Source organism: Phacochoerus africanus, chromosome 6 (genome assembly GCF_016906955.1).
Source record: "Phacochoerus africanus isolate WHEZ1 chromosome 6, ROS_Pafr_v1, whole genome shotgun sequence".
NCBI classification, from domain to species: Eukaryota; Metazoa; Chordata; class Mammalia; order Artiodactyla; family Suidae; genus Phacochoerus; species Phacochoerus africanus.
In genome coordinates, this window is record NC_062549.1 from 107346101 (window position 1) to 107373652 (window position 27552).

The following is a 27552-nucleotide window of genomic DNA, read 5'->3' on the forward strand; positions in this document are numbered from 1 at the left end:
TCCTCGCTTAATGAGAACCAGATCTTTTAGCCTAAGATTTTATAACAGGCAAATGTCTTTCACCTCTTGACCATGTATTTAAATTCACTTGGAGCAGATAGTACGAGAATGAGAATCATTAGTGCCGAGATGTTTGGCAGTATTAGCGGCAAGTAGTAATGGATTAAAGCCCACTTTAAATAGACTGACTATGAGGGGAGAAAAACCCCCACAAATCCTTCTCAGCTAGCCTTCAAAGGTTCTTTTGATGAGAAGAATTTTTCTTTTAACTAAATGTGCTTTAGAAAAACATAACAAAAGAGCTGCTATATACTTTTCACATCACAGTATCAAAAAGATATTAAATTAGCACTATGGAAATAAAATTAATATAACCTTTCAACAGAACTGAAATATTAACGCTATTAAGTTATAGATCTAAGGGTCAAACTGAGTCATTTTCTTAGTTAGATCTTAAGAGATAATTCCAAAAATCTTTCTAACCACCCTGACTCAAGTAACAGCCTACACATTAGAATAAAGACTAAGGTTACAAGAGAACTCAGAGTTTAGGGAAGTGACACTGGTTTGTGCCAACGAGTGAGGAAATACTACTAAGCAGTCATAAAACAAGAAGATCCTCATATTTGCTATTTTTCCAGGTAAAAATATCATTTTGCCTTCACCACCTAGGCAGTTGGTGCAGATACCTAGCTTCCAGGTAGAGTAACCTTTCTAATGCAATTATTTGCCTGATACTAGATGCCTAGGGTCAAAATTCTATCTATAGCATCTGGAAAGAAAGCAATCCCAATGATCAAAACAATATAGCAACTAGAGAAGAGAAGAAAAGGCACAGAAAAATTAGATGTTGACTTTCTCCTAATTTCTCTGGCTAACACAGGCAGGGGCCTAAACCACAACAGTTTAAACTCTGATACGCTTTATGTTTAAATTTAACCACAACAGCTGTGTGAGAAGCACCTCGCACCCCCCAAAAGAATACTGAGCTTTCCTTGATTAACTCCTTGAAAGAGAGAATCACATACTTCAAATCTCTGGACCATTATGGTACAACACCCTTCAAGTCCTTTCCTTGCTTTCAGAACCATGCAGGTACAGTGTGGAAGGTGACCTTGGCAGTGCGTTTAGGCTGGTGCCCTTATTTCAGTCCTCTATCTCCAGTGTTCCTCTTCAGAGGCTGGAGAAGCAATGCCAACATCTGCAGCTGTTAATCATCGGGGCAGCTCTCTATCCGTACTTCAAAGTCAGTGAAGTACACGTTCACTGTCCCCACCTTCTCGTTCCTCTGGTGGCAGAACCTGAAAGCTCGACTGCAGAAGCACAAAGTGCTGCGTTCGGTATTCCCTAAAGTGGTGCGATGAAAGGAGAACATTTGGGAGAACATCAACCGAGGTAACACACTTACTCAACATAGTACGTCCCATACTGAGGGTCCTCTATTTTCTCCCAGCCATAGGGAAGTTCTGCACAAAAAAAAAGAGAAAAGAACTAAGCGAAATGACAGTTTCAAAACTATCGAGAGAAGAGTTTACCTAGAGAATCTGTCTTTTATTTCATTACACTAATACTTGGGAGACAGAAAGCTGAGGGTTCGCTTTCAAAAAACCAACAGCTTTGAGGCTGAGTGGTTCTTCAAGAGCTAGGGAGCATCTCAGAGAGTAATTAGAAGCCCAGAACAAAAGATGACATTCAACTCAAAAGGTGTTTATGCGAATCACCAGCTATAAAAATGCTAATTATTTAAGAAATCGCCTGGTATACATCTTTCATTTAAAAAGCTTGATAACAGCGATGTGACACACACCCTGTAGGCAATACGAGCAGCAGGTACTTGTTAATTTTTTCACTATTAAATAAAGGATTTGTCAATTATTTGTTATCATTCTTTTTTTTTTTTTTCCTGGTTGCACCAGAGGCATAGGGATGTTCCTGGGCCAGGGATGGAACCCTCACCACAGCAGGGAACCAGGTCACTGCAGTGACAATGTCAGGTCCTCAACCTGCTTGCCACAAGGGAACTCCCTATTATATTCCTTTTTAAACATTAAAATATAGTTGATTAAAATATAGTTGATTTATAATAGTGTTAATTTCTGCTATATAGCAAAGTGACTCAGATATACATATATATATCATATATATATATAAAATTTTTTTTCGTATTCTCTTCCATTATGGTTTATTACAGGCTATTGAATATGATTCCCTGTGCTATACAGTAGGAACTTGCTGTTTATTCATTTTATGTATAACAGTTTGCATCTGTTAATCCAAAACTCCCAATCCTTCCCTCCCCCAAGTTATTACACTCTGACCCTCTTCTCCCCACAGGAAGGTCCAGCCTTGGATTTTTGCCATTTCAAGTAGACAATCTAGTTTTGCTTAAAATCTAAGAAAATAGCTACTTTACCCTCCATCGACTTGATCTAAGCATCTGAAGGAAAACTTAATTACCACTGTGCCTTGTGCAGAATGTACATTTGCGTATAGTAACAAAGAAACATCTTATATAGGTTATTATGCATTATTGCAAGTAACTGACCAGTAAAATACAACCAGAAAAACTGAAGGTGGCTGAAGTTCTGATAATTAAAAGGAAAAAATTCTGACCTTTCCAACATAAACTGTCCCTGGGAAGAAAAACATCCTCTTTCCCTCCTATTCTGTCTGTTTTTCAAGGTAAGGCAGCTGAACAATGGCTTTATTAGTCAGACATGGATTAAGTTGGCAGGAATGTTCTTAGCAGGTAGTTTTTATTGCTATCAATTATATACAGGAGCCCAGCAAGCAGGACTTATTATTATTTTTTTTTTGGCTTTTTAGGGCCATACCCATGGCATACGGCGGTTCCCAGGCTAGGGGTCGAATTGGATCTGCTGGTCTACACCACAGCCGCAGCAATGTCAGATCCAATCTGCGTCTACGACCTACACCACGGCTCATGGCAACGCTGGATCCTTAACCACTGAGGGAGGCCAGGGATCGAACCCGCAACCTCACGGTTCCTAGTTGGATTCGTTTCTGCTGCGCCATGACAGGAACTCCAAGAAGGTATTTTTTAAAAACCTACAGCTGTGCACTGTGATGACCACCTTTTTATTTTCAATTTCTTTTAGACTGTTCTTCTGCTATGCTCAAACATGTTCACATGTGCATACACACATACGAATGACATGCTAGAGAACAAACAGGCTTAGGAACTATCAAGGGACTTATTAACTTCATGTACTATTTAATTCATTTCATGTATTTTCTATATATTTACATATTAACTTTAGCTTCAGTATGATGTATTGACTTTGGAAATAAAAATTCCATTATAAAGAACCTGATAAACAATACAAACTGCTATGCTCTAAAAAAGGTATTATTCCACATTCAGAACAAAAGGAGAGAATGGATGACGAGCCTCTAGATGAAAAGCTCTGAATCACCTCCACCCCTTTCCTCCAGTATATTTTTCTGCCTGTGTATATATATTAATTGGTGGTTTTGAAGCGTGGTGAGTATACTTTGTGGTTTTCCTTTGAAGGACGTGGTTGAAGTGTCTCAGAAGGAAAAAATGAGAAGCGCTGAAAAGTAACTGCCACGTGAAAACAGATCAAAACAACTGAGAAGAACTAGGATACACTTCAGTTCACTTTGATCCTCCACAGCTATGAAGCAAACAATCATGAATTAAGTCAGTACAATATTTTATGACCCATGCGAACAAGAAAAGAACAAAGAGCATCACTCATCATCCAGTTCTGTGAGGGTTAAGTTGCAACCCACCGCAGTCACCCAGAACAGTGCCTCCTGAAAGGCATTCAGGATGAAAACAAAACAAAACAGGATGAGGCACTCTATGCTTTGGATAACAGGGCCCCTGGCTAATTAGATGCATAGAGCAGCACGAATTTCAATGGCCCCAGATCCTCGCATCTTCCCATACACAGAGAAGTACCAAGACTACTAAATAAAGGTATCTGTTCTTTGTGATTAACAGTCATCTCTTTTTTTTTTTTTTGGCATTTCTTGGGCATATGGAGGTTCCCAGGCTAGGGGTCCAATCGGAGCTGTAGCCACCAGCCTACGCCAGAGCCACAGCAACTCGGGATCCGAACCGCGTCTGCAACCTACACCACAGCTCATGGCAACGCTGGATCCTTAACTCACTGAGCAAGGGCAGGGACCGAACCCGCAACCTCATGGTTCCTAGTCGGATTCGTTAACCACTGCACCACGACGGGAACTCCCACAGTCATCTTTTTTTAAGATGTATGCTTGACTGCATGTATCTCCTAGCCAAAAAACAAAACCAAAAAAACAAACAAAAAAACATATCCTGGCTCCTTTCCTACCTCTCAGAGCAGGTCCTCAAGCTACTGAGTGGCTGTCTTCTGGGCTGTGGTGCTCAGCAAGACCCCAAATAAAACTTACAACTCTCATGCTGTGCGCTTTTCTTTAGGTTGGCACCAAGCAACTGTTACGTGGATAAGAGTATTTGTTGGATTATATCTGTGAAACATGCTCTGTGATATTACTAAAGCATCATCATTAAGGATCTTTGATGAAAGAGATATTTTTCTTTAATAGAAATTTTCTTGAAATAGCATGGGGACTCAGTCGTGTTATGTAAGGATGAATTCTACACCTGCACCACACCTGGGGTTAACCCTTTATCTTTAGAGAATTCTGGGGAATCGAAGCAACTATTGAGCTGGTTGAAACATTCCATTTGATAGCTTAAAAATTCACTAAAAAGGATGTATTAATGTTTAACAAAAGATCGGGGTTCCCACTATAGCTCAGTGGAAAAGAATCCAACTAGTATCCATGAGGATGTGGGTTGGATCCCTGGTCTCGCTCAGTGGGTTAAGAATTCGGCATCACCATGAGCTGTGGTGTAGGTCACAGATGTGGCTCGGAGCTCGAGTTGCTGTGGCTGACGGCTCCAATTTGACCCCTAGCCTGGGAACTTCTATATACTTTGGGTGCAGCCCTAAAACAAACAAACAAAAGAATCAAAGATCAATATAAATATATTTCAGTGTTAATGTGGAAATTAGCTAATTTTAGTTAGTACTTAAATCAATTCGCAACTAACAGATGAAGTATAGCCCTTTCTTTAGGTGAGTAAACAAACTGGTAGTTTATCTTCTGATTACTTTCAGTAATCACTTTAAACTTTCACAGGTAGTAACATTAACCGGGTTATTTTGCAGAGCAGATTCATGCAGATCAAGAAGTGGTTATTATTTGCCCACTTACGTAAAGGTAATAAAAACAAAACTAAAATAACTAACAAGTTTATACACTAACCAGTGAGTCAATCTGTTCACTGAATTCCTTCCCCTTTCCTTCCGTTTTCCCCTGCCTACCTGCTTTTCCTTCTCTTTCCTTCCTAATGCAAAAATAAAAATTAGAAACAACACAGTTCTTGGCCTCAAGGAGTTCGCAGTCGAAACACTGAAGACAAAGGAAGTAAGTGATACAATGAAGATAAACACAAGCTTTTGGGGGAGTGCTGTGGAATGACACCTATTGCCTGGTAAAGGGGTTATTAGAATAAGCCTTCTGGAGTTCCCGTTGTGGTGCAACAGGATTGTCGCCGTTTCTGCAGAGCCAGGATGCAGGTTCAATCCCCAGTCTGGCACAGTGGGTTAAGGGATCTGGTGTTGCCACAACTGTGACTCAGATCTGATCCCTGGCCCGGGAACTCCATATGCTGCAGGGCAGCCCAAAAAAGATAGAAAAGAAAAGCCTTCTCAAAGAGGGTGATGTTTGAACAGTCCTTAAAGGATGCGTTGGGATTGAGGAGAGGGAGAACATTCCACAGATCAAAAAGCACCCAAGTGTTAAGAATGACTGCCATTTGTAGTAATTACAAATAACTTGATGGGACCAGAGTGAAGGTTGTATACAGGGGGCTTGTCTTATAAGCAAGTACCAAAACACATCTCTAGAGGGCTGGGTTACGAAGTTTGGTCTTTATTTTAAGGACGATGAAACTGATTAAGCTGGACTGTGACATGATGAAATTTATATTTGAGAAATATTATGGGTAACAGTGACAACGGATGCAATGGATGAAGTGGAGTGAGAATAAAAGCAGACCAACAAGAATATCGTTAACAGCCTAGGTAAGGAATTATGACGGCTGGAACTAGGGCATTGATGGTGGGAACACAGAGAAAGAATGGGTCATAGAGACAGGAGGTCAAAGTAACAAGACTCAATGACTAACCCGAAGGCTGAGGGAGGAAGAGGGGCAGGAGGCCAAGATGCACCCAGGTTAATGGCTCTTCAGACATGAAGATGATACATTACCAAATATTTATTGGATACCTACCATGCAAAGAGCTGTGGGAAGAGGAACAAGGTATTACACCTTGGATTTAGAAAACACAATATATAAAAAGTGCCTCGTGCCAATGGATACTTGAAAGATGGCATATTTTTGGCGGGGGGGGGGCAATATCTGTGCATGCATTAGTTCCCCGGGCCAGGGATCAATTCCGAGCTACAGCAGTGACAACAAACCACAGCACCGACAACACTGAATCCTCAACCAGTAGGCCACCAGACAACTCTGAGATGGCCAAGTTTTTTAAAGTCACAGTTGCTAGAACGTGGTACTTGGCTGCAGTGAAGAAGATGGAGGAAGGAAAAAGTCGAGGGTGAAAACCTGTTTTAAACGCCGGGAACTGGGAGGATGTGATGTCATTTGTTGACAGCAGGAAGGGCAGGGATACAGAAGATCTAGGTCCGTTTGGGAGGTATTAGGTTTGAGGGGCTATGCAATAAGGATATACAGATCTTCATCCATCTCTTAGAAACAGGAAGCTGGGTCTCAGAAGAGAAATGCAGGAAGATACAGATTTACAAGCACTGTAGTTAAAGTAATGGCACTAGACAAGATCCCCTAGATAAATTGTGAATAGAAAAAGATGGTGAACAGAAGCGAAGGGGCATTAACCATTTAAGGAGCAGAGAAAGTGAGAATAGTCAGGGGGAATGGTGTCAAAGAAGACAGAAGAGGTCAATGCCAGCAAGGGCATTTTAAAGCTGTCGGGACTAGAGATAAGGGCTAAAAAGAGTCCACTAAATTTGGTGATCAGGCAGCAGGTTATTGGTAACCTTAAGAAAAGCAGGTTCATTGAAGAGGTTGGGGCAAAATTCAGCACGCTGTAGTACTGAAGAGTAAAGCAAAAGCAGAGCCCTTGAGAAAAGATAGCTTCGGAGCTCCTGTTGTGGCTAAGCAGTAATGAACCTGGCTAGGTCACAGGTTTGATCCCTGGACTCGCTCAGTGGATTAAGGATCCCTCATTGCTGTGGCTGTGGTGTAGGCCAGCAGCTGCAGCTCCGATTTGACCCCTAGCCTGGGAACTTCCATATGCCATGGGTGTGGCCCTTAAAAAAAAAAAGAAAGAAAGAAAAGAAAGAAAGAAAAAACAGCTTTTCTTTTTTTCCTGAAAACTTGGTTGTTAAAAAAAAAAATTGTGTTGAGAACCCTGAGGGAGAGGTAGGGTCAAGAGAAAATCTGTTTATATACTTTTGAGATAGGAAAAACCTAACCATATTTTTCTGTGTTAGAAGCTAAAGCATTCCCCACAAAAACGGATTCAAAAGGCAAGACCATTTCTGGCATATCAAGCAGCTGATTGGTTCTAAAGTCCATGAATTTATCTTTTTTCCTCTTCCCAAACTAGGATTTTTTTTTTGGCTTTTCTAGGGCCGCTCCCGCAGCATATGGAGGTTCCCAGGCTAGGGGTCCAATTGGAGCTGTAGCCACTGGCCTATGCCAGAGCCACAGCAACACGGGATCCGAGCCGTGTCTGCAACCTACACCACAGCTCCTGGCAACGCTGGATCCTTAACCCACTGAGCAAGGCCAGGGATCGAACCCGCAACCTCATGGTTCCTAGTTGGATTTGTTAACCACTGCGCCACGACGGGAACTCCGGATTTTTCTTATTTAAACCTATGAATTACAATTGTTTTCTTGCTGTGGAGCTCTATTCAGTTGATTGTTTTACTATTCTCTAAGTTCCAAAATGACATTGGACATTCAATACATTTTAGTAAAAATGTCTTTAGTAAAAAAAATTTCATCTTTCTTTCATCGTAAGAGAAAAGGGGTGGTTTGAGGGTAAAATGGATTCCTGACGTTGCATTTTTAAGATAACCACTTAACTTAAATGTTAATTATTTTACCTGAGTGGAAGAGAAATATGTATATCAATTAAACCATCAGATATGGTAGAAAAACACAGGTTCTAAATATCAGAAGCCTGGGGACTCAAAGGGAAAATTTTAGAAACTAAGATTTTTCTAGAAGATCTTAAATGGTCAGCATAATACAAACAATATCGTAAACAATGGACATTTTAAATAGTATTATTACTATCCCCTTTTGAGCATCTCCTCTGTGCAAAGTACTGTGGAGATAACCAATGTCAGTCGGATATCGTCTAGTCTGGAAATAGCCTATTGTGGGGCTACTTCTCCCCGATTCAGGGAGGAGACAAAGTATATGGCGAAAGTGGGAATGGCTGGCTGAGCATGAAACAAATAGGCTTCAGGTTCCCAATTTTGGGGTCCCCGTAGGCAAGTACAGGTGATGCTAGAAAAGTATACCCAGTAATGGCGATGGGAGAGTAGCCCTTGTATTAAAAGGTTATGGGCTTCTCTAGAACACTGAGTGCAATGTTCGTTGCTCTATCTTAAGAAAAACATAATCGAGATGACCATAAAATGTACTGTCCACTTTTGAGAGGAAAAAGAAATACCATTAATAATTATGTTGGGACAAGGAATAAGCCAGGTTAGTCCTGGGCCAAGCAGGACAGACGGTCTTCCATAATGTAAAGAGCATCAGGAGGACACACTCACCCAGAGAAACATTTCCACTTTCTCTAAACCCTTTACGTTGTTCTCCAAGGAAGGAAGAATGGAGTTCCTGTTGTGGTGCAGTGGAAATGAATCCAACTGGTATCCATGAGGATGTGGGTTCGATCCCTGGCTTCACTCAGTGGGTTGGGGATCCAGCGATGCCATGAGCTGTGGTGTAGGTCACAGATGTGGCTCGGAGACTGAGTTGCTGTGGCGTAGGCCAGTCGATTCGACTCCAAGCCTGGGAACTTCCAGATGCTGCAGGTGTGGCCCTAAAAAAAAGAGAAAAAAGGTCTTATCGGATCTGACTAGTGAGTTTTAGAGAATGCATTCAATATTCTTGCCTCAGGGCCTCTCGGGTTCTTTTGCTGTTTTAGATGCCAGCCTCTCTGCAGAGAGGGTGCAATTTGGTCTATTTGCCATGTCTGCCTTGTGCGAGGAGTCAAAACAGCTGAACACACAGACCAGAGACTGAGTGCTCAAGTCTGCTTCCTGTAGGGGTAAAATCTTAGCAAGCCCATAAAGGTGCAGAGCTAAAGCTATGTTCACTCATCAGACAGCATTCTAACTGCATCTTTTTCCTGTGTCCTCTTTCTCCATTGATTTCTTACGAGTGGATGAAGACAGAATTATAGTTTATTGCTTCCCCCAGAACCTTAAAGAGATTAAACATTATTTTCAAGAAGGACGACCAAAATAATCTGAAAGATAGAGTGTTCCCTTCTCTTCCTCCTCCTCTTCTTCCAAACGTTTAAGTCTTTACTGAAGGAATACACAGATAAGACAAAATCACGGCTCTTACAGAGTGTAGGTATCAGCTAGTTCCCGTGCAGTGTAGTAAGTACTACAATAGAAATACACATGTGGTACTGCCGTGCAGATGAGAGAACATCTAATCCCGACCTGGAAGAGAATGACAGACGAGGCTACAAAAAAATATATACTTTAGACGTGAGCTAAAAAGGATAAGTAGCTATGGGCCAGGTAGACACAGGGAACAAGGCTGGTTCCTGGCAGAAGAAACGGGACTGTGGCAAAGGCAAAGACAAAAATGAGTCATATGTATGGCATGAAAATATTCTGAGGAAGAAATAAAGAATTTAGTTTAGTTACAAAAAATCTTCAAGACATCCCCAAGGAGTCTAGACTTTACTCTGCTGACATTAGGGAGCCATTTACTATAATGGCCACTAACCTGAGACGTTTGGAGGCAGGTATATTTTAGAAAGATTAATAGACAATAAAGCAAAAGCTTTTTTGATCATGCAGCCTTGTCAGTAAAAAAAGTATGTACATGTACTTCTGAGAGAGATATGTGTATATATATGTGTGTGTATATATAAACATATATGCACGACTCTAATAATAAAATGTATGTAGTAGAGCATACAAAAATAGAAATTTTAAAAGGAGATGAATACTAAATAAGTAATTGTCACTATTTTACCTCAATGTGGTTTAAAAAAGCTCACATGAGGTGTATGAGAAGTGTCAGTTCTAATGTTTTCTCACTGTTACCTTGGCGTGCATATCTGCATTATCTTCAATCGGCAGTGTCTTTGCAGAAATCTAAGTCACATTTCAGTTTTGTGTGGACTAAAAACCATGGAACATAGTCTATAAATCCACTTAACTGGACATAAGTAAACTGTAAAACTTTATAGGGCTCTTGACAAGAGAAAGGGTGCCAGTTCCAGTCTTTTGTCAAGACACTCCAGGTAGGGTACATGATAATCTGATAAACAGGATGAGGCAGAATGCCACTGCCCTTCTGTAGATAAAACAGTAGAAAAGCCTAATTTCTTTGCCCAATAGAAGCATTCTGACATTTTCTTTCTGGACCTGAATAGATAGCTGGAACACCACCATTTTACAGACCACAGGCATAAAGACATATTGGAGAAATAACTAGGAAAGAAAAAGATCAAGAATAATCCAAGGGTGCGGTGGGTAAAAGGAAGGCAGAGAAAGACATAAAAGGAAAACCATGGAGAGACACAGAGAGGAGAGAGGGATAGGTAGCTACGCGAAAAAGCAGAGATAGCAAAATGTTCATGATAATATATGTACTCACTGAAAAGTTCTTTCAATTTTTCTATGTGTTAGAAAATTTTCATAATAATCCATTGGCAAAGCACAGGGGGAAAAAAAAAAAAGAAAGAACAACAGGAATTGGGAACTATACAAGGGAACAGAGTAACAGAAGAGGAAAAAGCAAATACGCCTCAAAGGATTTGGCCCAGAGGAGGTGAGGATGGTACCTACGACAGAAAGAGGGATGCGGTGACTGTGGGAGAAAGATGTGAAATTCAGTTTTAAGTATGTTTATCTGAGAGTTCCCTGGTGGCTCAGTGGGTCTGGGTTCTGGTGTTGTCAATGCGGCGACTTGGGTGGCAGCTGTGCCGCAGGTTCAATCCCTGGCCCTGAAATATCCACATGCTGTGGGCATGGCCAAAAAAATATATTTATCTGAAGCGCTGGTAGAGCAATCAGAAAGTCTCAAACATAGCACGAAATACAGAAATAGCATTCAGAGCAAAGGACATACTACAGATTTAGATAAGGGAACCAGCTCCAGCAAGTTGATAGTTAAGGCCATGAAAATAAATACATTCTACCAGGGACAACAGGAAAAGGCAGAGAATTGAACTGAAACAATCAGTAGGCAGGAAAAGAAATGGAGTCCAGGGAAAGAAATGGAGTCCAGCCTGAGAAGACTAATACCACATCTACCGTCTTTAAAAAGTCCAATTCTGTCATATCACATGTTCCAGTTTACCTTTACAATGGCTAATTTCACCCTAAGAAACCTACAGTGGAAAGCCCTAGAGACAAGGGAAGTATGTTATAAAAATTTCTTTGAAAAATTATTTCTTGAGGTATTCAACAAAATGTACAGATCTTAAATGCTCATTCAATGATCAATGTCAATTTAAGTGCTCATTCAGGAATAAATAAATGAGTTTGGGCATTGCATGTGCCTATATAACTGTCGCCCCGAGGTGGAGAATATATCCATCATTTCAGAGAATTATTTCATTTCACCCTGCTCTCCCCTCATTTGCTCACTTCTGTCAACCAGAGGAGTTTGCCTGTAGTGAGGCTTTAAGTAATGTTCTTTTTAAGTACCCCTTCTTTTGAGTCTGGCTTCTTTCATTCGACATATTTCTTTTTTTTTTTGTCTTTTTGTTGTTGTTGTTGTTGTTGTTGTTGTTGCTATTTCTTGGGCCGCTCCCACGGCATATGGAGGTTCCCAGGCTAGGGGTCCAATCGGAGCTGTAGCTGCCGGCCTATGCCAGAGCCACAGCAACGCAGGATCCGAGCCGCGTCTGCAACCTACACCACAGCTCACGGCAACTCCGAATCGTTAACCCACTGAGCAAGGGCAGGGACCGAAGCCACAACCTCATGGTTCCTAGTCGGATTCGTTAACCACTGCGCCACGACGGGAACTCCTCATTCGACATATTTCTGAGATTCATCTATGCTGCTGAGTGTTATCAACAGCTCTTTTTATTGATGAGTAGTATGTTGTTGCACAAACATACCACAAACTGTTCACCCACTCCAGCTGATGAATATCTGGAGTATTTCCAAGTTGGAACTTTTACCAATAAGGCTGTTGTGATCATTCAGGTAAAGTCTTTTGAGGAACCGATGTTTTCATTTCTCTTGATACAATATCTCAAAGGAAATTGCCAAAATTTCTCCAAAAGGTTTACATAATTTTATATCCCCACCAACTGAAAGATCCAGTTGCTCTACAGTCTCACCAATTGTGAGCACTATATTTGACTTTAGCCCTTTGAGAGGGTGTGAATGGCATCATGCTATAAGGATGATTAATGATAAGTGCCTTTTAATGTTCTTTTTAGATTTATTTATTTTTCTTTGGCTTTTTGGGCTACACCCACAGCACATAGAAGTTCCAAGGCTAGGGGTCCAATCAGAGCTGCAGGTGCAAGCCTATGTCACAGCCACAGACACAGCAACATGGAATCAGAGTTGCGTCTGTGACCTACACCATAGCTAACAGCAATGCCGTATCCTTAACCCACTGAGCGAGACCAGGGATTGAACCCGCATCCTCATGGATACTAGTGGTTTAGTACTACTAAGTCACAATGGGAACTCCCTATTTATTTTAATTAATTAATTTTTGGTTGCACTTGCAGCATGTGGAAGTTCCCAGGCCTAGAAGTGAACCTGCACTATAGCAGTGACCTAAGCCACAGCAGTGACAGCACCAGATCCTTAACCTGCTGCACGCCAAGAAAACTCCTATTCTCCCTTTTTAAAATTAAGTTGATGTACACACATTTTCATGTTCTCATTGGCTTTTTTTTTTTTTTTTTTTGTCTCTTTGCTTTTTCTGGGGCCGCTCCCGCTGCATATGGAGGTTCCCAGGTTAAGGGTCTAATCGGAGCTGTAGCTGCCGGCCTATGCCAGAGCCACAGCAATGCGGGATCCGAGCAGCATCTGCACAGCTCAAGGCAACGCCAGATCCTTAACCCACTGAGTGAGGCCAGGGATCGAACCCGCAACCTCATGGTTCCTGTCGGATTCGTTAACCACTGCGCCACGACGGGAACTCCCATCATTGGCTATTCTTTTATCTTCTTTTGTGAAGTGTCTGTTCCAGTCCTTTGACCATGTTAAAAAAAAAAAAACTTTATTGAGGTATAATTAACATGTCATTAAATTCTTCTGTTTTTGGAGGTCCCATCGTGGTGCAGTGGAAACGAATCTGACTAGGAACCATGAGGCTTTGGGTTCGATCCCCGGCCTTGCTCAGTGGGTTAAGGATCCAGCGTTGCCATGAGCTGTGGTGTAGGTCGCAGATGCGGCTCGGATCTGGTGTTGCTGTGGCTCTGGTGCAGGCTAGCAGCAACAGCTCCGATTCTACCCCTAGCCTGGGCATCTCCATATTCCACGGCAACAGCCCTAAAAAGGACAAAAGCAAAAATAATAATAATAATGAAATAAAATTCTTCTGTTTTTAAAACAATTCAGTGATTTTTAGTAATTTACTGAGTTGTGCCACCATCACCACGATCCAGTTTTAGAACATTTCCGTCACCAGTAAGATCCCTCATGCTGCATACAGTCCTCAGCCCAGGGCAACCACTGACGTACTCTGTCTATAGATTGGCCTATTCTGGACACTTCATGTGAATGGAATCATACAATAGCTGATCTTTCGTGCTTAGTTTTTCCACTTTGCGTAACACTTTTGAGGTTCGTTCATGTTGTAGTATGTACAGTATTTCATTATTTTCACTGCTGAGTAGTATTCCACTGTATGCTTATGCCACAGTTTATTTATCCATTCATTGCTTAATGGACATCTGGGCTGTTTCCCCTTTTTAGCTATTATGACTAGGGCCACAGTGAACATTTACATTCAAGTCTTTGTGTGGGCATACGATTTCATTTCTCTTGGGTAGATTATCTAGGAATATAAGTGCTAGATGATATGGTAATTTTTTTTGGCTGCGGCATGTAGTGACTTGATGTGGAATCTCACTTCCCATACCAGGGACTGAAACCAGACCACAGTGGTAAAAGCACTGAGTCCTAAGCACTAGACCACCAGGGAACTCTCCGTATTGTAAGTTATTTATTTATTTATTTTCGTCTTTTGTCTTTTTAGGGCCGCACCCATGGCATATGGAGGTTCCCAGGCTAGGGGGCCAATCGGAACCGTAGCCGCCGGCCTACGCCACAGGCACATCGACGAGCGATCCAAGCCGCGTCTGCGACCTACACCACAGCTCACAGCAACGCTGGATCCTTAACCCACTGAGCAAGGCCAGGGATCAAACCTGCAACCTCATGGTTCCTAGTCGGATTCGTTAACCACTGAGCCACACCAGGAACTCCGGTATTGTAAATTTATATTTAACCTTTTAAGAAACTGCCAAACTCTCATTCAAAGCAGTTGTGCTAGTCTACATTCTTCCCAGCAATGTACAACGGTTACTATTTTGCCCCCATCTTTATGAATCTCAAAGTTATGAAGATACTGTCCTAAGTTTTATTCTAAAAGCTTTAGGGTTCTAGCTATCTGAAATCAATTTTTGTATACGGAGTGAGGGCATAGTTGAAGTTCATTTCTCCTTAAGTTGTCCCATCACCATCTGCTAGAGACTTTCCTCCCCTCACTGAATGGACTTGGCACCTTGACTGCAAATGAAGTGATCACATATGTATGCATCGATTCCTGGATCCTTTTATCTTGTCCCACTGATCCATTTGTCTTTCCTACAGACACTCACTCTTGAATGCTGCAGCTCAGGAAGTCTTCAAATCTGGGAGCCTAAGGCCTTTACCTTTGTCCTTTTTAAAGGATGTTTTGCTAACTAGAGCCTTTCTAGTTCCATATATGTTTTAGAATCAGGTTGTCAGTTTCTTAAAAACAGACTTTTAGAATTTTGATTGGGATTGTATTGAATCTAGATATCAAGTTAGGGAAGTGATCACTGGCAATATGAGTCATCCTATCAACATAGTATGTCAATGAACATAGGGTATTGCTTCAGTAATTTTAAGTCTTCATTAATTTCTTCCAGTGATGTTTTTAAATTTTTAGGGTAGTGGACTTGCACATCTTTCAGATTTGCTCCAAAGTGTTTAATTTTTCATATCATTACAAAATATTTTAAATATTTCATTTTTCAATTGTTTATTTCTAGGAAAATTCTTAACTTGTAATCTTGAACAAAATACGTGTGAATTCTACTTAAATTTTTCTCATAGATTGGAATTCAAGCTATAGGGCTACCTGAATCTCATTCTAATCTCATTTTTACTAAACCTAGGTGAATAATTTCTGATAAGTGATACAAAATGAACACAAATTATGCCCAGCTACACTATAATTCGACACACATAGCAAATATTTTGGTTGGGGTAAATTCTACACTTATTTGTAAGACTACATATTAAACAGAACCTATAATATACAAGACAGACAAACATTATTATCTAAGTATTCTTAGAGAAATAATTTTTCTAATAAGCAACAAAAATTGTGTGTGGGGTGGGAGGTACATCAGAGACTCTACTGCTGAGTTCTACTGTAGCTTAAAATGGCTAAGGATTATAGATACTGGCACATCTATCCTATTGACACTAAGTTAAATATATTTTTTGAGGGATTAGCAGTCATGTTGAGGCTACCCTGTGGTTGAGAATATACCTAACTTACTAAAATATTTATTCAGAATTTTAAAAGTTTGCCTTTAAAACAAATGTGAAAAATGGTCCATTCATTTTTATTAGGATTTTCTAAAGAGGATTTAATTGCATACTTCTCAAGAAAGAGAAATAAAATCTCATAAAATTAGATGTAATGACACAATGACCAGAATTAGCTGATTATGACACCCACCCACTGCTCAAGTGCTTTTGCGCATTACGGTTTGTTTAGGGTTTCGTACAATTCATTTGCTAATCAAGAACAACAAGAAGGGACAAAGAGAAGAGATATGGTAGAAAAAAATTCTGAATCTCTACCTCCATCTTCACAGTCTTCAGGGGCTTTGGCTTTCTTACAAAGGCGAGGATCCAACCAGGTGGTTGTCTTGGTATTGTGGCTGGAGAACAAAGATTTCAATTAGAAACAGTGAAATAAAGAGGGAGAAAGGTATTTCAAAAGCAAGGATGAAAAGTGACAAAAAGGGATATGATGTTTGAACATTTATCTCCTCTGGGCTTCATTTGTATACTTCTGATTCAACAGTCCTCTTCTTCTCAGTCTGCTACTTCAAAACTGCCACAAAGGAAAGGTAATGCCAGAGGCACTAATTTGAGAATGAAGACTCTAAAGAAGGCATACAGTGCCAAGTGCATAACAACAGATGCTGATGTAAGGAGTCAAAAGTGTTTCAAAGGCTGGGCACATGGCCCCATACTGTGCATTATCTTGGCCAAAAAAGCTGCCCTGAAAATCCTGCTTACTTGCTGGCTGAATTCCTTCCTCCTTTCCTTCAAAGAACATTACATTTCTTAAGTGCCTTTGATGTGTGGACATTGGGCTGGGGGCTGGGAAGATAGAGAAGAAGAAGCCATCAGAGCCTCTGCCCTCAATGGGACTCTTTCAAATAAGAGTTAGAATCTAATACAGCATTAGAAGTCAACTATACTCCAATCAATTTAAAAAAAAAAAAAAAGAGTTAAATAAAATAGAAAGTGTCTGTTTCCGCAACATGCAAGTAATAATGATGGATTTAGTAAAAATCAACTCTACAAAATTAAGTTTTCATCAGTATGGACGATATATTTTAACAGGAAGAAAAAGGTACATCAAAGAGATCCCCCTGGAGTTCCTGTCATGACGCAGTGGAAACGAATCCGACCAGGAACCATGAGGTTGCGGGTTTGATTCCTGGGCTCGATCAGTGGGTCAAGGATCCGGCGTTGCAATGAGCTGTGGTGTAGGTCGCAGATGTGGCTTGGGTCTGGCATTCCTGTGGCTCTGGCGTAGGCCGGTGGCTAAAGCTCCGATTAGACCCCTAGTCCGGGAACCTCTCTATGCTGCAGGTGCAGTCCTAGAAAGACAACAAAAATCCCCCTCACTCCTTTACATGAAGTAGGCCTCAAATGCTTCCAAAGAGCAGTGTGTGTTTAATTTCACTATGGGTCATAATCAGTTAGCATCAGGGCAGGTCACCATGCAGCAAATAATAAAGCTAAGATAAAGCTATCACGCTGCTGAGTAGACAGTGTTTAAGTATCTGAAATATGAGGATATGATGATGAGTTCGCATCATGGCTCAGTGGAAACGAATCTGACTGGTATCCCTGAGGACGCAGGTTTGATCTCTGGCCTCGCTGAGTGGGTTAAGGATCTGGCAGTGCCATGAGTTGTGGTGTAAGTTGCAGATGCGGATTGGATCTGGCATTCCTGTGGCTACGGTGCAGACCAGGAGCTGCAGCTCCAATTGGACCCCTAGCCCGGGAAGCTCCATATGCTGTGGGTACAGCCCTAAAAAAGAAAAAAAAAAACAACAAGTAGTATGAGGATATTAAAGAAAGAAAATATCATGGAGGAAAATGTATAGGAAGGATGCAAAGTGACTAAAAGGTGCAACAAAATGTAAAGTTACTATCAGATCAGTCTGAGAATAACAATGTGAATGTATCATCTTTTCCTGGTGATTTCAGTCTGAGATTAACTCACTAACCTCTACATTGACCACTCTTGGGAAAGGAAGCCAACGGTTTCAAGGAATTAATCACATCTTCTATTCCTTTTCTGGAATGCTGAATAATGCATAATCTAAGCAAGAGAAATTGGGATTGTTTCTAGAAAGTCTGTGTTATCCCTTCTGTCAAAAAGATAATCTCCCCAGACTAAAACCAGTTAAAGCAATCTTGGCAAAATGAAAATGATCAGGACTCTAAAGCCCAGGAGCATACAGGGTGTGAGAAAAATAATACAAACCAACATGGACATATCTAGCTAAACCAAATTCAAAGTTGCTACTTGAGAAATAATGCTTGACTTTAGTTCCGAAGACCCAAAACTGTTACTGCTAAATTAGCAGATGTGTGCAATCTGCTAGGATTTCACTCGTTATTTCCCAAGGTAAAGAAATGCCGATGGAGTCTATACGCAGAACAAAATAGCTAAAGACTATAGACCTATATTAATATTTTTTACAGATTCATGATCTAATGGCAGCAGTAACACAAGACTAAACACATTAGCTACAGCAAGCAAGAGAGCTTGATCAAGCAGCACATAGTATGATTCAACTATATTCTGGATATTAACCACTTATCAGATACATGGTTTGCACGTATCTTCTGTTCCATAGATGGCACTTTCACTCTGCTGATTGTTTCCTTTTGCTGCACATTAGTTTTAAAGTTTGATGTAGTCCCATTTGCCTTTTTTTGCTTTTGTTTGCTATCATATCTAAGAAGTCCTTACCAAATTCAACGTCATGAAGCTTTTCCCCTGTCTTCTTTCAGGAATTTTTTTAGTTTCAGATCACACATTTAGGCATTTAATACATTTTTTTTTTTTCCTTTTTAGGGCTGCACATGAGGCATATCGAAGTTCCCAGACTAGAGGTCGAATCAGAGCTGCACCTGTTGGCCTACACCACGGCAACAGCAATGCCAGATCCGAGCCACATCTGCAATCTACACTGCAGCTTGCGGCAACACCAGATCCTTAACCCCACTGAGCAAAGTCAGGGGTCAAACACACATCCTCATGGATACTAGTCAGGTTCTTAACCTGCTGAGCCACAGTGGGAACTTCCAGCCTTTAATACATTTTAATAATGTTCACCTATAAAAACATTTCTTTTACAAATTCTCCCCTCTGCTTCCAGAATTTACTAACTTTATCTCTGTTTGCAGGGTGAAGGACTGTCAGCTTCAGTGTCTCATAATGTGCTTCTAGAGACACCTTAGCCTCTTGTAGTGACTCTACATCTTACCTGGGGATTTAGTTCTAAAGTCAGCATTAAAGTCAAAAGTCTAAATTACCCTTAAAAGGCCCCTTAAATTAGAGCTCACCTGATTTTGTTTTGTATAATCCCGGCCATTAGTGTGTACATAAATATATAATGTAATCAATAAGGTACCATATATGGTAAAAAGAACACCATGTATATAAAATTCACATCTTTTATTTTTTTTTTGTCTTTGGTCTTTTTAGGGCCGCACCCACGGCACATGGAGGTTCCCAGGCTAGGGGTCGAATTGGAACTGTAGCCGCCGGCCTACACCACAGCCCAGCAACTTCAGATCCAAGCCGCGTCTGCAACCTACACCACAGCACACAGCGACATCAGATCCTTAACCCACTGGGTGAGGCCAGGGATCGAACCCGCAACCTCAGGGTTCCTAGTCGGATTTGTTTCCGCTGCGCCACGATGGCAACTCCAAAATCCACATCTTTTAAACACTAGAATCACACTTGTACAGCAAGATATTCACTCTATGGGAAGATTGTGGAATTTGGGACCAATTGAGGAAACAAGTTCAAGTCTCCTACCCCTGATTCCTTTCTGAGTATGTATATATTTTTTTGAGTGTAGGTCCAGCCCTCGATATTTTGATTATTATTTAATTATTATATTCTATTACTTTACTACATTCATATTCTACCTCTGGGCAAATCACCTTAAAGAGAATTATAACTACATGGGAATATAAAAATACTTTCTATTTTATAGTATATTTGCAAAATTATTTGTATAATATTTGTACTCAGGTGCAAACAATATAAAATTTTAGGGTGAGCAAATACACATGGTATTACATTAATAGTGCTTTTCCACAGAATAATTTTATTTTGGGGGAATTTATATTGTACCAATTGCTCTAAGTATCAGTGACGTTTTCCTCCTATATTATTTAACTAGATCGCCTGAATACATCAATTCCAAACTCTAGGTCTGAAAATATTTAGCTCATTTAATAAATATGGGTCCCTTCCAAATGACAGTAATTTGTGAAATGCTCATTTGAACAATCTATCCAAAAGGTTTTTTTAAAAAAAGCAAAGCAAAATACCCTTTATTCCTTGTATTTTTCCTGATAAATCTGTTTTTAATCCTCCAGTTTTTAATCAAAGCAGAGGTCAAGTACCCTGTGACTTTATCCAAATCAAAATGAAATACCATCCAGGGAAATAGTCAGATCAAGAATGTATCATAGCTTGTATGAACAGTATTTTTAAAGAAAGAAAAAAGAAACGGAAGCCTTGTGAAATGGGGTTGAGAAAATTTAGGCAAGTCTCACAGTGACAGGGCACATCAGAAAAGACTCAGACACTTGCTTACTCAATGAAGTAGATCATTCCTGTGTCAGTGTAGGCCATTTCCCAGTTTTTTGGCAGTGGTTCCAGATTCTCATCTCTCATCATGTAATTTCTAAAGTCCATGGAACTGTTTGTTTGGTTGTAACTCGGGACGGTCTTCATCCAATCAGATGCCTCAGAGTGCCTCTCTCGGTTTTCTGTTTTTTGAACATTTGAGAGTGAAAAGTAAAGTTACATTCTCTTCAAACAGTGCTATTTCTAACAAAATGCCAAATATATATTGCAAATTTCCTTGTCTGTCTACATCCTGTTTTAATTTTTGAAAAAAACAAAGCAGCATACTGACTTTTGTCTTTTTTTCTGCTTTTTCGGGCTGCACCCATGGCATATGGAAGTTCCCAGGATAGGGGTCGAATCAGAGCTGTAGCTGCCAGCCTAGGCCACAGCCATGCCAGATTCAAGCCGAGTCTGGGACCTACATCACAGCTCAGGGCAACACTGGCTCCTTAATCCACTGAGTAATGTCATCATGGATACTGGCCGGGTTCATTATCGCTGAGTCATAATGGGAACTCCCACATACTGACTTTTTTCATTTGCTAAGTGACATTAACCCTGTGCAGCACCTCTGATGCTAGTTTGGGAAAGAAGCAAAAAACAACACTAGAACCAATTCTCTATATACTAAATATGTACCAATTGATATCATATCTATGACAACAGCCACACCAGCCTTTATCCTGCCCTTTTATGCACCAGGCTCTATTTTGAGGACTTTACACATCTTAACTCATCATCTTCACAGCAACCTTGTGAGTATATACTGCTATTACTGCCATTTCATAGATAAGAAAACTAAAGCACAGCAAGGTGAAGTTAATTTCGTCAAGGTTACACAGCTAATAAACAGCAAAGCCAGGATGTGAATTTAAGCTGTCTGCGCTCTTAACTGTTCTGTCAAGCCTACTTGCACACACTTAACATAGGCCTTCAAAAAAATACTAATTAAAAAAAATTAAACCCAGTAGACTTCCTATTGTGAAACATAATTCTCTGTTGGTAATATTAAAATCCTTTTAGAGTCCCAAAGTCCACAATATAGGTTAAGAATTTTAAAATTTGGTTCCCCTCTAGGGAGCTCACAATTCCTACACTTAGAACTTGTTTCTAGAACTTTAAAGATAACATGACTGTAGTAACTTCAAACTGCAGGCAATGCCTCGGAATCAGAGAATCTTAGAAAGGGCCGTAGATCCCATTATATGTTACTCCTCATAGTACTTTCACTCCAACCATCATTTATTTATCCAACCAAGTTCTGTAACCCACTGAACCTACTAGTTACTGCCTTTCACTGTTTCTCACCCCATCCATGCCCCTGCCATCGCCTCATTGCCCTACGTACCTAACGTACCCACAATCAACCACTATAATCATTCCTCTGTAGGTGCTTCTGATTCCTTTGCCCCGGCCCTCATCACACTTGCCTGGCTGAACTAGAACTCTGCTTAAATCTTACTCTCCGCCTACTCTTTGCCAATATATGTAGCTGAATGCAGGAAACACAAACGAGTTCACGTTTAACTTATGATCACTAACCTCGAGAGTGCATTATAATGATGTACGACAGCCATGGGACATTTCTTTAGTCCATTCACCCTGACTCTCCAAGATAAGTATTTTATACCTTCTTTCTCCTTAAATCGTCTACTTTCGCCTTATCCCTAATCTCATTTCGTGACCTTGATTCGGAGAAAACAGAAGCAAGCCGAAGAGAATTTCCGCAAATTCCCACCATCATATCTACACAGCAACTGTGTCCACCTATTCCACCTTCTGTTACTATGAAGAACGGTCTGCTTCTAGCAGATATCCCCACTCCCTCTTGCCTCTAGTGTCCCCTCTGTCTCTCATCACCAGTCTGTCTTACCTGGTAGATCATACCATCTCCACGAAAACAAATCATTTCCCCATTCTTTAAGAGGAAATGAAGTAATTCTCTTTCCCCTCCAGCGAGCATCTCATTTCTCTCCCTTTTATACCAAACCTCCTTGAAAGAGTTGATACTTGCTACCTCCACGTCCCCTCTTCCATTTATCTTGAACTCACTCCAACAAGGCTTCGGATTGCTCATCAATAAAACTCTTCTTATCCAGGTCACCAATCATCGCCACGCGGCTAAATCCAACGACCAAGGCTCAGTGTCCATCTTACTCGCGCTATCAGGAGCATCGGATGTGGGGAGGTGAATCACTCTTTTCTGAAATACTCTCTTCCCCTGGCGTCCAGGACACTGTACTCTCCTGGCGCTCCTATCTCACTGGCTCTTCTCAGTCTGCCTGATCCCCATATACTCGAGTGCCTTCTCAGGGTTCAATCCTTGGACCTTTTCTACACTCACTCTCCTGGTGATCTCACTCAGCGTCATTGCTATACAAGCTGTATGATGATGGTGTCCAAATGTGTACCTTCAGACCAGACCAGAGCCTTTTAAATCCAACTTCAAACACGACCTTTCCATTTGGATGCTAATGAACATCTCAAACTTAAATATGCTGGCCTGAGCTCTCTTTCCCACCCCAAACGGACTCCTCTTAAAACCCTTCTCATATCAATACCTGCAATTCCATTCTTCTAGACACTAAAACCCTTGGAATGACCTCTGACTTTGCTCTCAAACCTCATATCCAGTCTGTTGACAAGTATTATTGGCTCAGGCCACTTCTTACCTTTCATGCTTTCAATGGGCCTATGCCACCATTTTTCACTTAAATTACCATAATAACCTAACTAGTGTCCCTGTTTATGCTCATGCCCTCCTACTGCCTATTCGTAATACAGTAGCCAGAGTGAACCTCATAAAACATGTTTTATCACAGTACTCTTCTAAAAACCATAGAATGGCTTCTCATCTCAGAATAAAAAGCAAAATTCTTCCAATGACCTCTAAGGCCCTACAGACTGACTTCTGCCCCACCCTTCCCCCCATCATCATCTGCCTGATGACATTGCTTTCCTTGCTCTGTGAATAATCCAGGCAAGCTCCCACCTCAGGGCTTTTGTACTTATAATTCCCTTTGGCTGGAATGTTCTTTACCAAGATATTTTGAGCTTCCTCCCCTCACTTCTTTCAACGTCCTCTTCTCAGTGAGATTTTTTCTGACCTCACTCTGTCTAAAGGTGCCAACTTTGGCCACTGCTACTTTTTAATCCTTTTCCTCCTCTGCTTTTCCCCTTTAGCACCATCGAACATACTATATGTTATTTTTTTATGGTGGATAATTCTGTCTCTCCCACCAGAAGGTAAGACTCACAAAGACAGGGGTTTCTGTCTGCTTTGTTCACTGCTTCATTCCTAGCTTTTAGAATAATACCAAGGCACTCGGTAGCCTAGCAGGTACTCAATAAATATTTGTTGAATGAACAATGTGAATGAAACACATGATTTATTCTTTATGAAGAAAAAGTGAGAGAAATTAAAAAGACACCCATTGTATAAACCAATCTGAGAGGGATTTACATTCTTGGAATACAAATAGACTGGAGAAAAGCAGAAACAACTATAAGAGCTATTATATTTTTCGGGATAGTTTCAAGAGACTGCATAAAGGAGTTTGCTGAGCAGCCAATGACTTGAAAATGTTGTTTATCTAATACCACCTCCTGGAAAAAAAATTTAGCATTACTGCCTAACATATATCATCCTATTGGGACACATTACCATTCTTATGTTAATTCTCAGCAAGATATAAAATAATGTACATATTAGTATATACAAATAAACTTCTATCTAGCCTCTCCTACCTCCATTCCCCAACGATTATCTGATTTTTCAAGGCAGGGATTTTTGTCCCCCAAAGCAATACACAAAGCAACTTTGAATAAGTTAACAACTGTGGTTAGTACTGATTCAGAAAAGACCAAGGGCTTTTATTTTCTGTTTCAAAGAGATATACAATCCAATGGAAGTGTTTTATGATACCCTCACACAAGAGGGAATATACAAACTGCCTCCCACACACTCTTGGATACCCCCCTTTTTTTTTGTCTTTTGTCCTCTTAGGGTCGCATCCGAGGCATATGGAGGTTCCCAGGCTAGGGGTCTAATTGGAGCTGTAGCCGCCGGTCTATGCTAGAGCCACAGCAACGCAGGATCCAAGCCTCGTCTGCGACCTACACCACAGCTCACGGCAATGCCGGATCATTAACCCACTGAGTAAGGCCAGGGATTGAACCCGCAACCTCAGGGTTCCTAGTTGGATTCGTTTCCGCTGCGCCACAACGGGAACTCTTACACTCCCTTTAAATGTTAGCATCAAAGAGTATGTAACATCTGGTTTAACAACTGGCTCACATGGCAAGCATAAACTATGGAGTTGACAGTTAAGTTTATCTCTAGGGGAACTGCAGTGGTTACTGAAAGGCTCTGCATTAGAAGTAAAAAAATAAGAGCGTTTTCTTTTCCTTCAAATTAACAACATATAAATTCCCATATTCAGACAGAGTCATGGTCTCTAATCCCAGTCTTAAGCATTAAAATTGTTAATACATGTAATTTTATGGAAGAGCAAAGCTGACATCAGCATCATCAATTAGATGTGGATTTACTTAACCCTTTTTAGAGCTGTTTTCACCAAAATACATTGGTGTAATTCATTAAACATACATATGATATAACAATGTGAGATGTTGGGACCATTAAACAGGACTCACACTTGAGGGGGATGCAAGTGGTAAATGCATTAAAATAATAGATATAATATATACTGCAAATTTTAATAACTCATGAAGGAAAATATCAGGATGTTTTGGAAAATGATATGGTAATGGATTCAGCAAATTTGAGGATATAAGCAAATTCATTCATTACTGGGTGCCAATACGATTATTTTTTTAGTTTCTAGTATATGCCATGCACTGTTTATGGTTCAAGGAATCCAACAATGAACAAAACAAGCAAGAATTCCAGCCCTTATAAATCTAATGTTTTGAATGGAGATATTATAATAAATGCCCCTGAAATCAGTTTTGCTATGAGTCTATGGTTTCCTACTTATACTCTTAATTAGAGGTTACAAGAATTTCCTAAGTAATCACTACCTTCTTTAGGGGTCCTCTAAAGAAGATTCTCCACCACAAAATTTTTGGTGGTTTTGGAAAATTTTTTTGAGTGATTTAGAATTTAAACTCAAAATACTGCTAACAGATCATTCATATAATTTTTACTAGCTTATTTCCAAATATCTGTATTTTGTTTTGGTTGAAGGCTGTATTTCATTCATATTCTATAAAGCAGGACTTAGGCCAATAAGATTCCAATATTTAAGCATCAGAAATAGATCTCACATCTCTTAAGCAGCAGGGTAATGGCATATTATATTCATACAAATGACATACCATAGTATAATTGATTTATCAAAACTGCCACTTGGGGCACCTCACTTCAGCTTACAAAATGGCCAACAAGAGACACACTTTGCTTCACACAAAACCTTACAAAAAGAAAAAAAACAACAACTTAGAATCCCACGCCTTTCTCTGCATATGCTTTGTAAAAAATTGTACTGCTTTCAATTCAGTGTCATATTACAACCCAGAGAATCAGTCAGAAATTGTTCATCTGTTCACAAACCTGCATTTCCACTGCCATTAACAGCTTCCTTGTCTTCATCTTCTTCCTCCTCGGGAAGAGAGCTGTCCATTCTTTCCATCTTGCTGACAGATGTAGTTCGTTTTCTTTGGGATTCTGTGTCAAACTCATTATCAAAGAGGACCTGATCAACCGGATCTGGCTGGAAAGGGCTGGGCTCCGCTGGAGGCTTGGGAGTTCCATAGAAGTTTCCTGAAGTGAACAAAATAACCGCAGCTGAAAGTACTAATGTTGAGTTGAGAGTCAGAACAATGTGATCTAGTGTATGTCTCTGCCGTGTATCTTAGGGTTTTTTTCATACCCACCATTGGCCAAAAGAAGGCCAAAGCACCTTTTCTTGGGAGAGGAGGCAGTAGAATGACCAGGAGGAGTGGATATCTCAAGTGCCCTCCATCATATATTATCTAACATTTTAAGACTAATTGTACTAAAGCCAGGAAGTTGACTTTTAAGTGTGTAGGTTATTTATTCCTACAGGGCTTGCTTTGCATGGGTTCTATATTAGTGCCTAATTTGTGAATTTAAATGCATCAATGTTCTCATGCAAGACTAATTGGCATAAAAAGTGGGAGTAAAGGAGGAAAAAACTAATTCAAATAATTTTGTTCCGGTGTGTAACATAATGAACTATTTTGGTGAAATAAGGAAACACGCAGGCAAAGGAGAAAGCTAAGAACCAACCAGTCTGTTTTGAAATGCAGCCTGCATGTATAAAAGTAATTTTTAAAAGTTTTTCTGAGCATTTAAATTATATTATTTTATCAGACAATCTAGTGAACAAATAGAGGCTTTATTAGCATAATTCAATGTTGGCTTACTCTCAGGCAAGCAAGAAATACTTTAATATGTTAAGTCTTAAAAATCAGTAATTTTTGCACTAAAAATGAATGTCGCAGAATAGAAAGAAAACAATTGAATATCTTCTCAATTTGCCACACAGTCCCCAGTAGGCAGCCACAGACAATGGAAAAGTGCTCACTGGGTTTAATCTGCATTAACAGTTGTGGTTCTTGGTTTAACCTTTTATCCATCTCCATGCTGATGTTATATTAAGATAGACAGGGAGTCCAATACTCATGATCTTCTTTTATTATTTTTGAAAATCACATCTCCTAATTAAATTCCTTGGCTCTTAAGGACGTCATTAGGATGTTTGTTCACATACGGTAAATTAATGGTGTATGTAATGTTTTACTTTTCCTAGATGAAAAAAAGAAAAGCATAGGTCGTTTACCGT

The 27552-nt window shown here is 40.2% G+C and overlaps 1 protein-coding gene across 2 annotated transcripts in view; it reads right to left on the minus strand.

Annotated features, from left to right (window-relative positions):
* The window catches only part of MAGI3 (membrane associated guanylate kinase, WW and PDZ domain containing 3), a 239671-nt gene that overhangs the window by 56775 nt on the left and 155344 nt on the right, over positions 1-27552 (minus strand). For both annotated transcript variants that reach the window (XM_047784968.1, XM_047784969.1), the window contains exons 4-7: positions 26298-26507; positions 20688-20862; positions 16399-16478; positions 1409-1466 (exon numbers count right to left, since the gene is read on the minus strand). In XM_047784968.1, coding sequence (XP_047640924.1) covers positions 1409-1466; positions 16399-16478; positions 20688-20862; positions 26298-26507 — 523 coding nt within the window. The remainder of the gene's footprint in view (positions 1-1408; positions 1467-16398; positions 16479-20687; positions 20863-26297; positions 26508-27552) is intronic.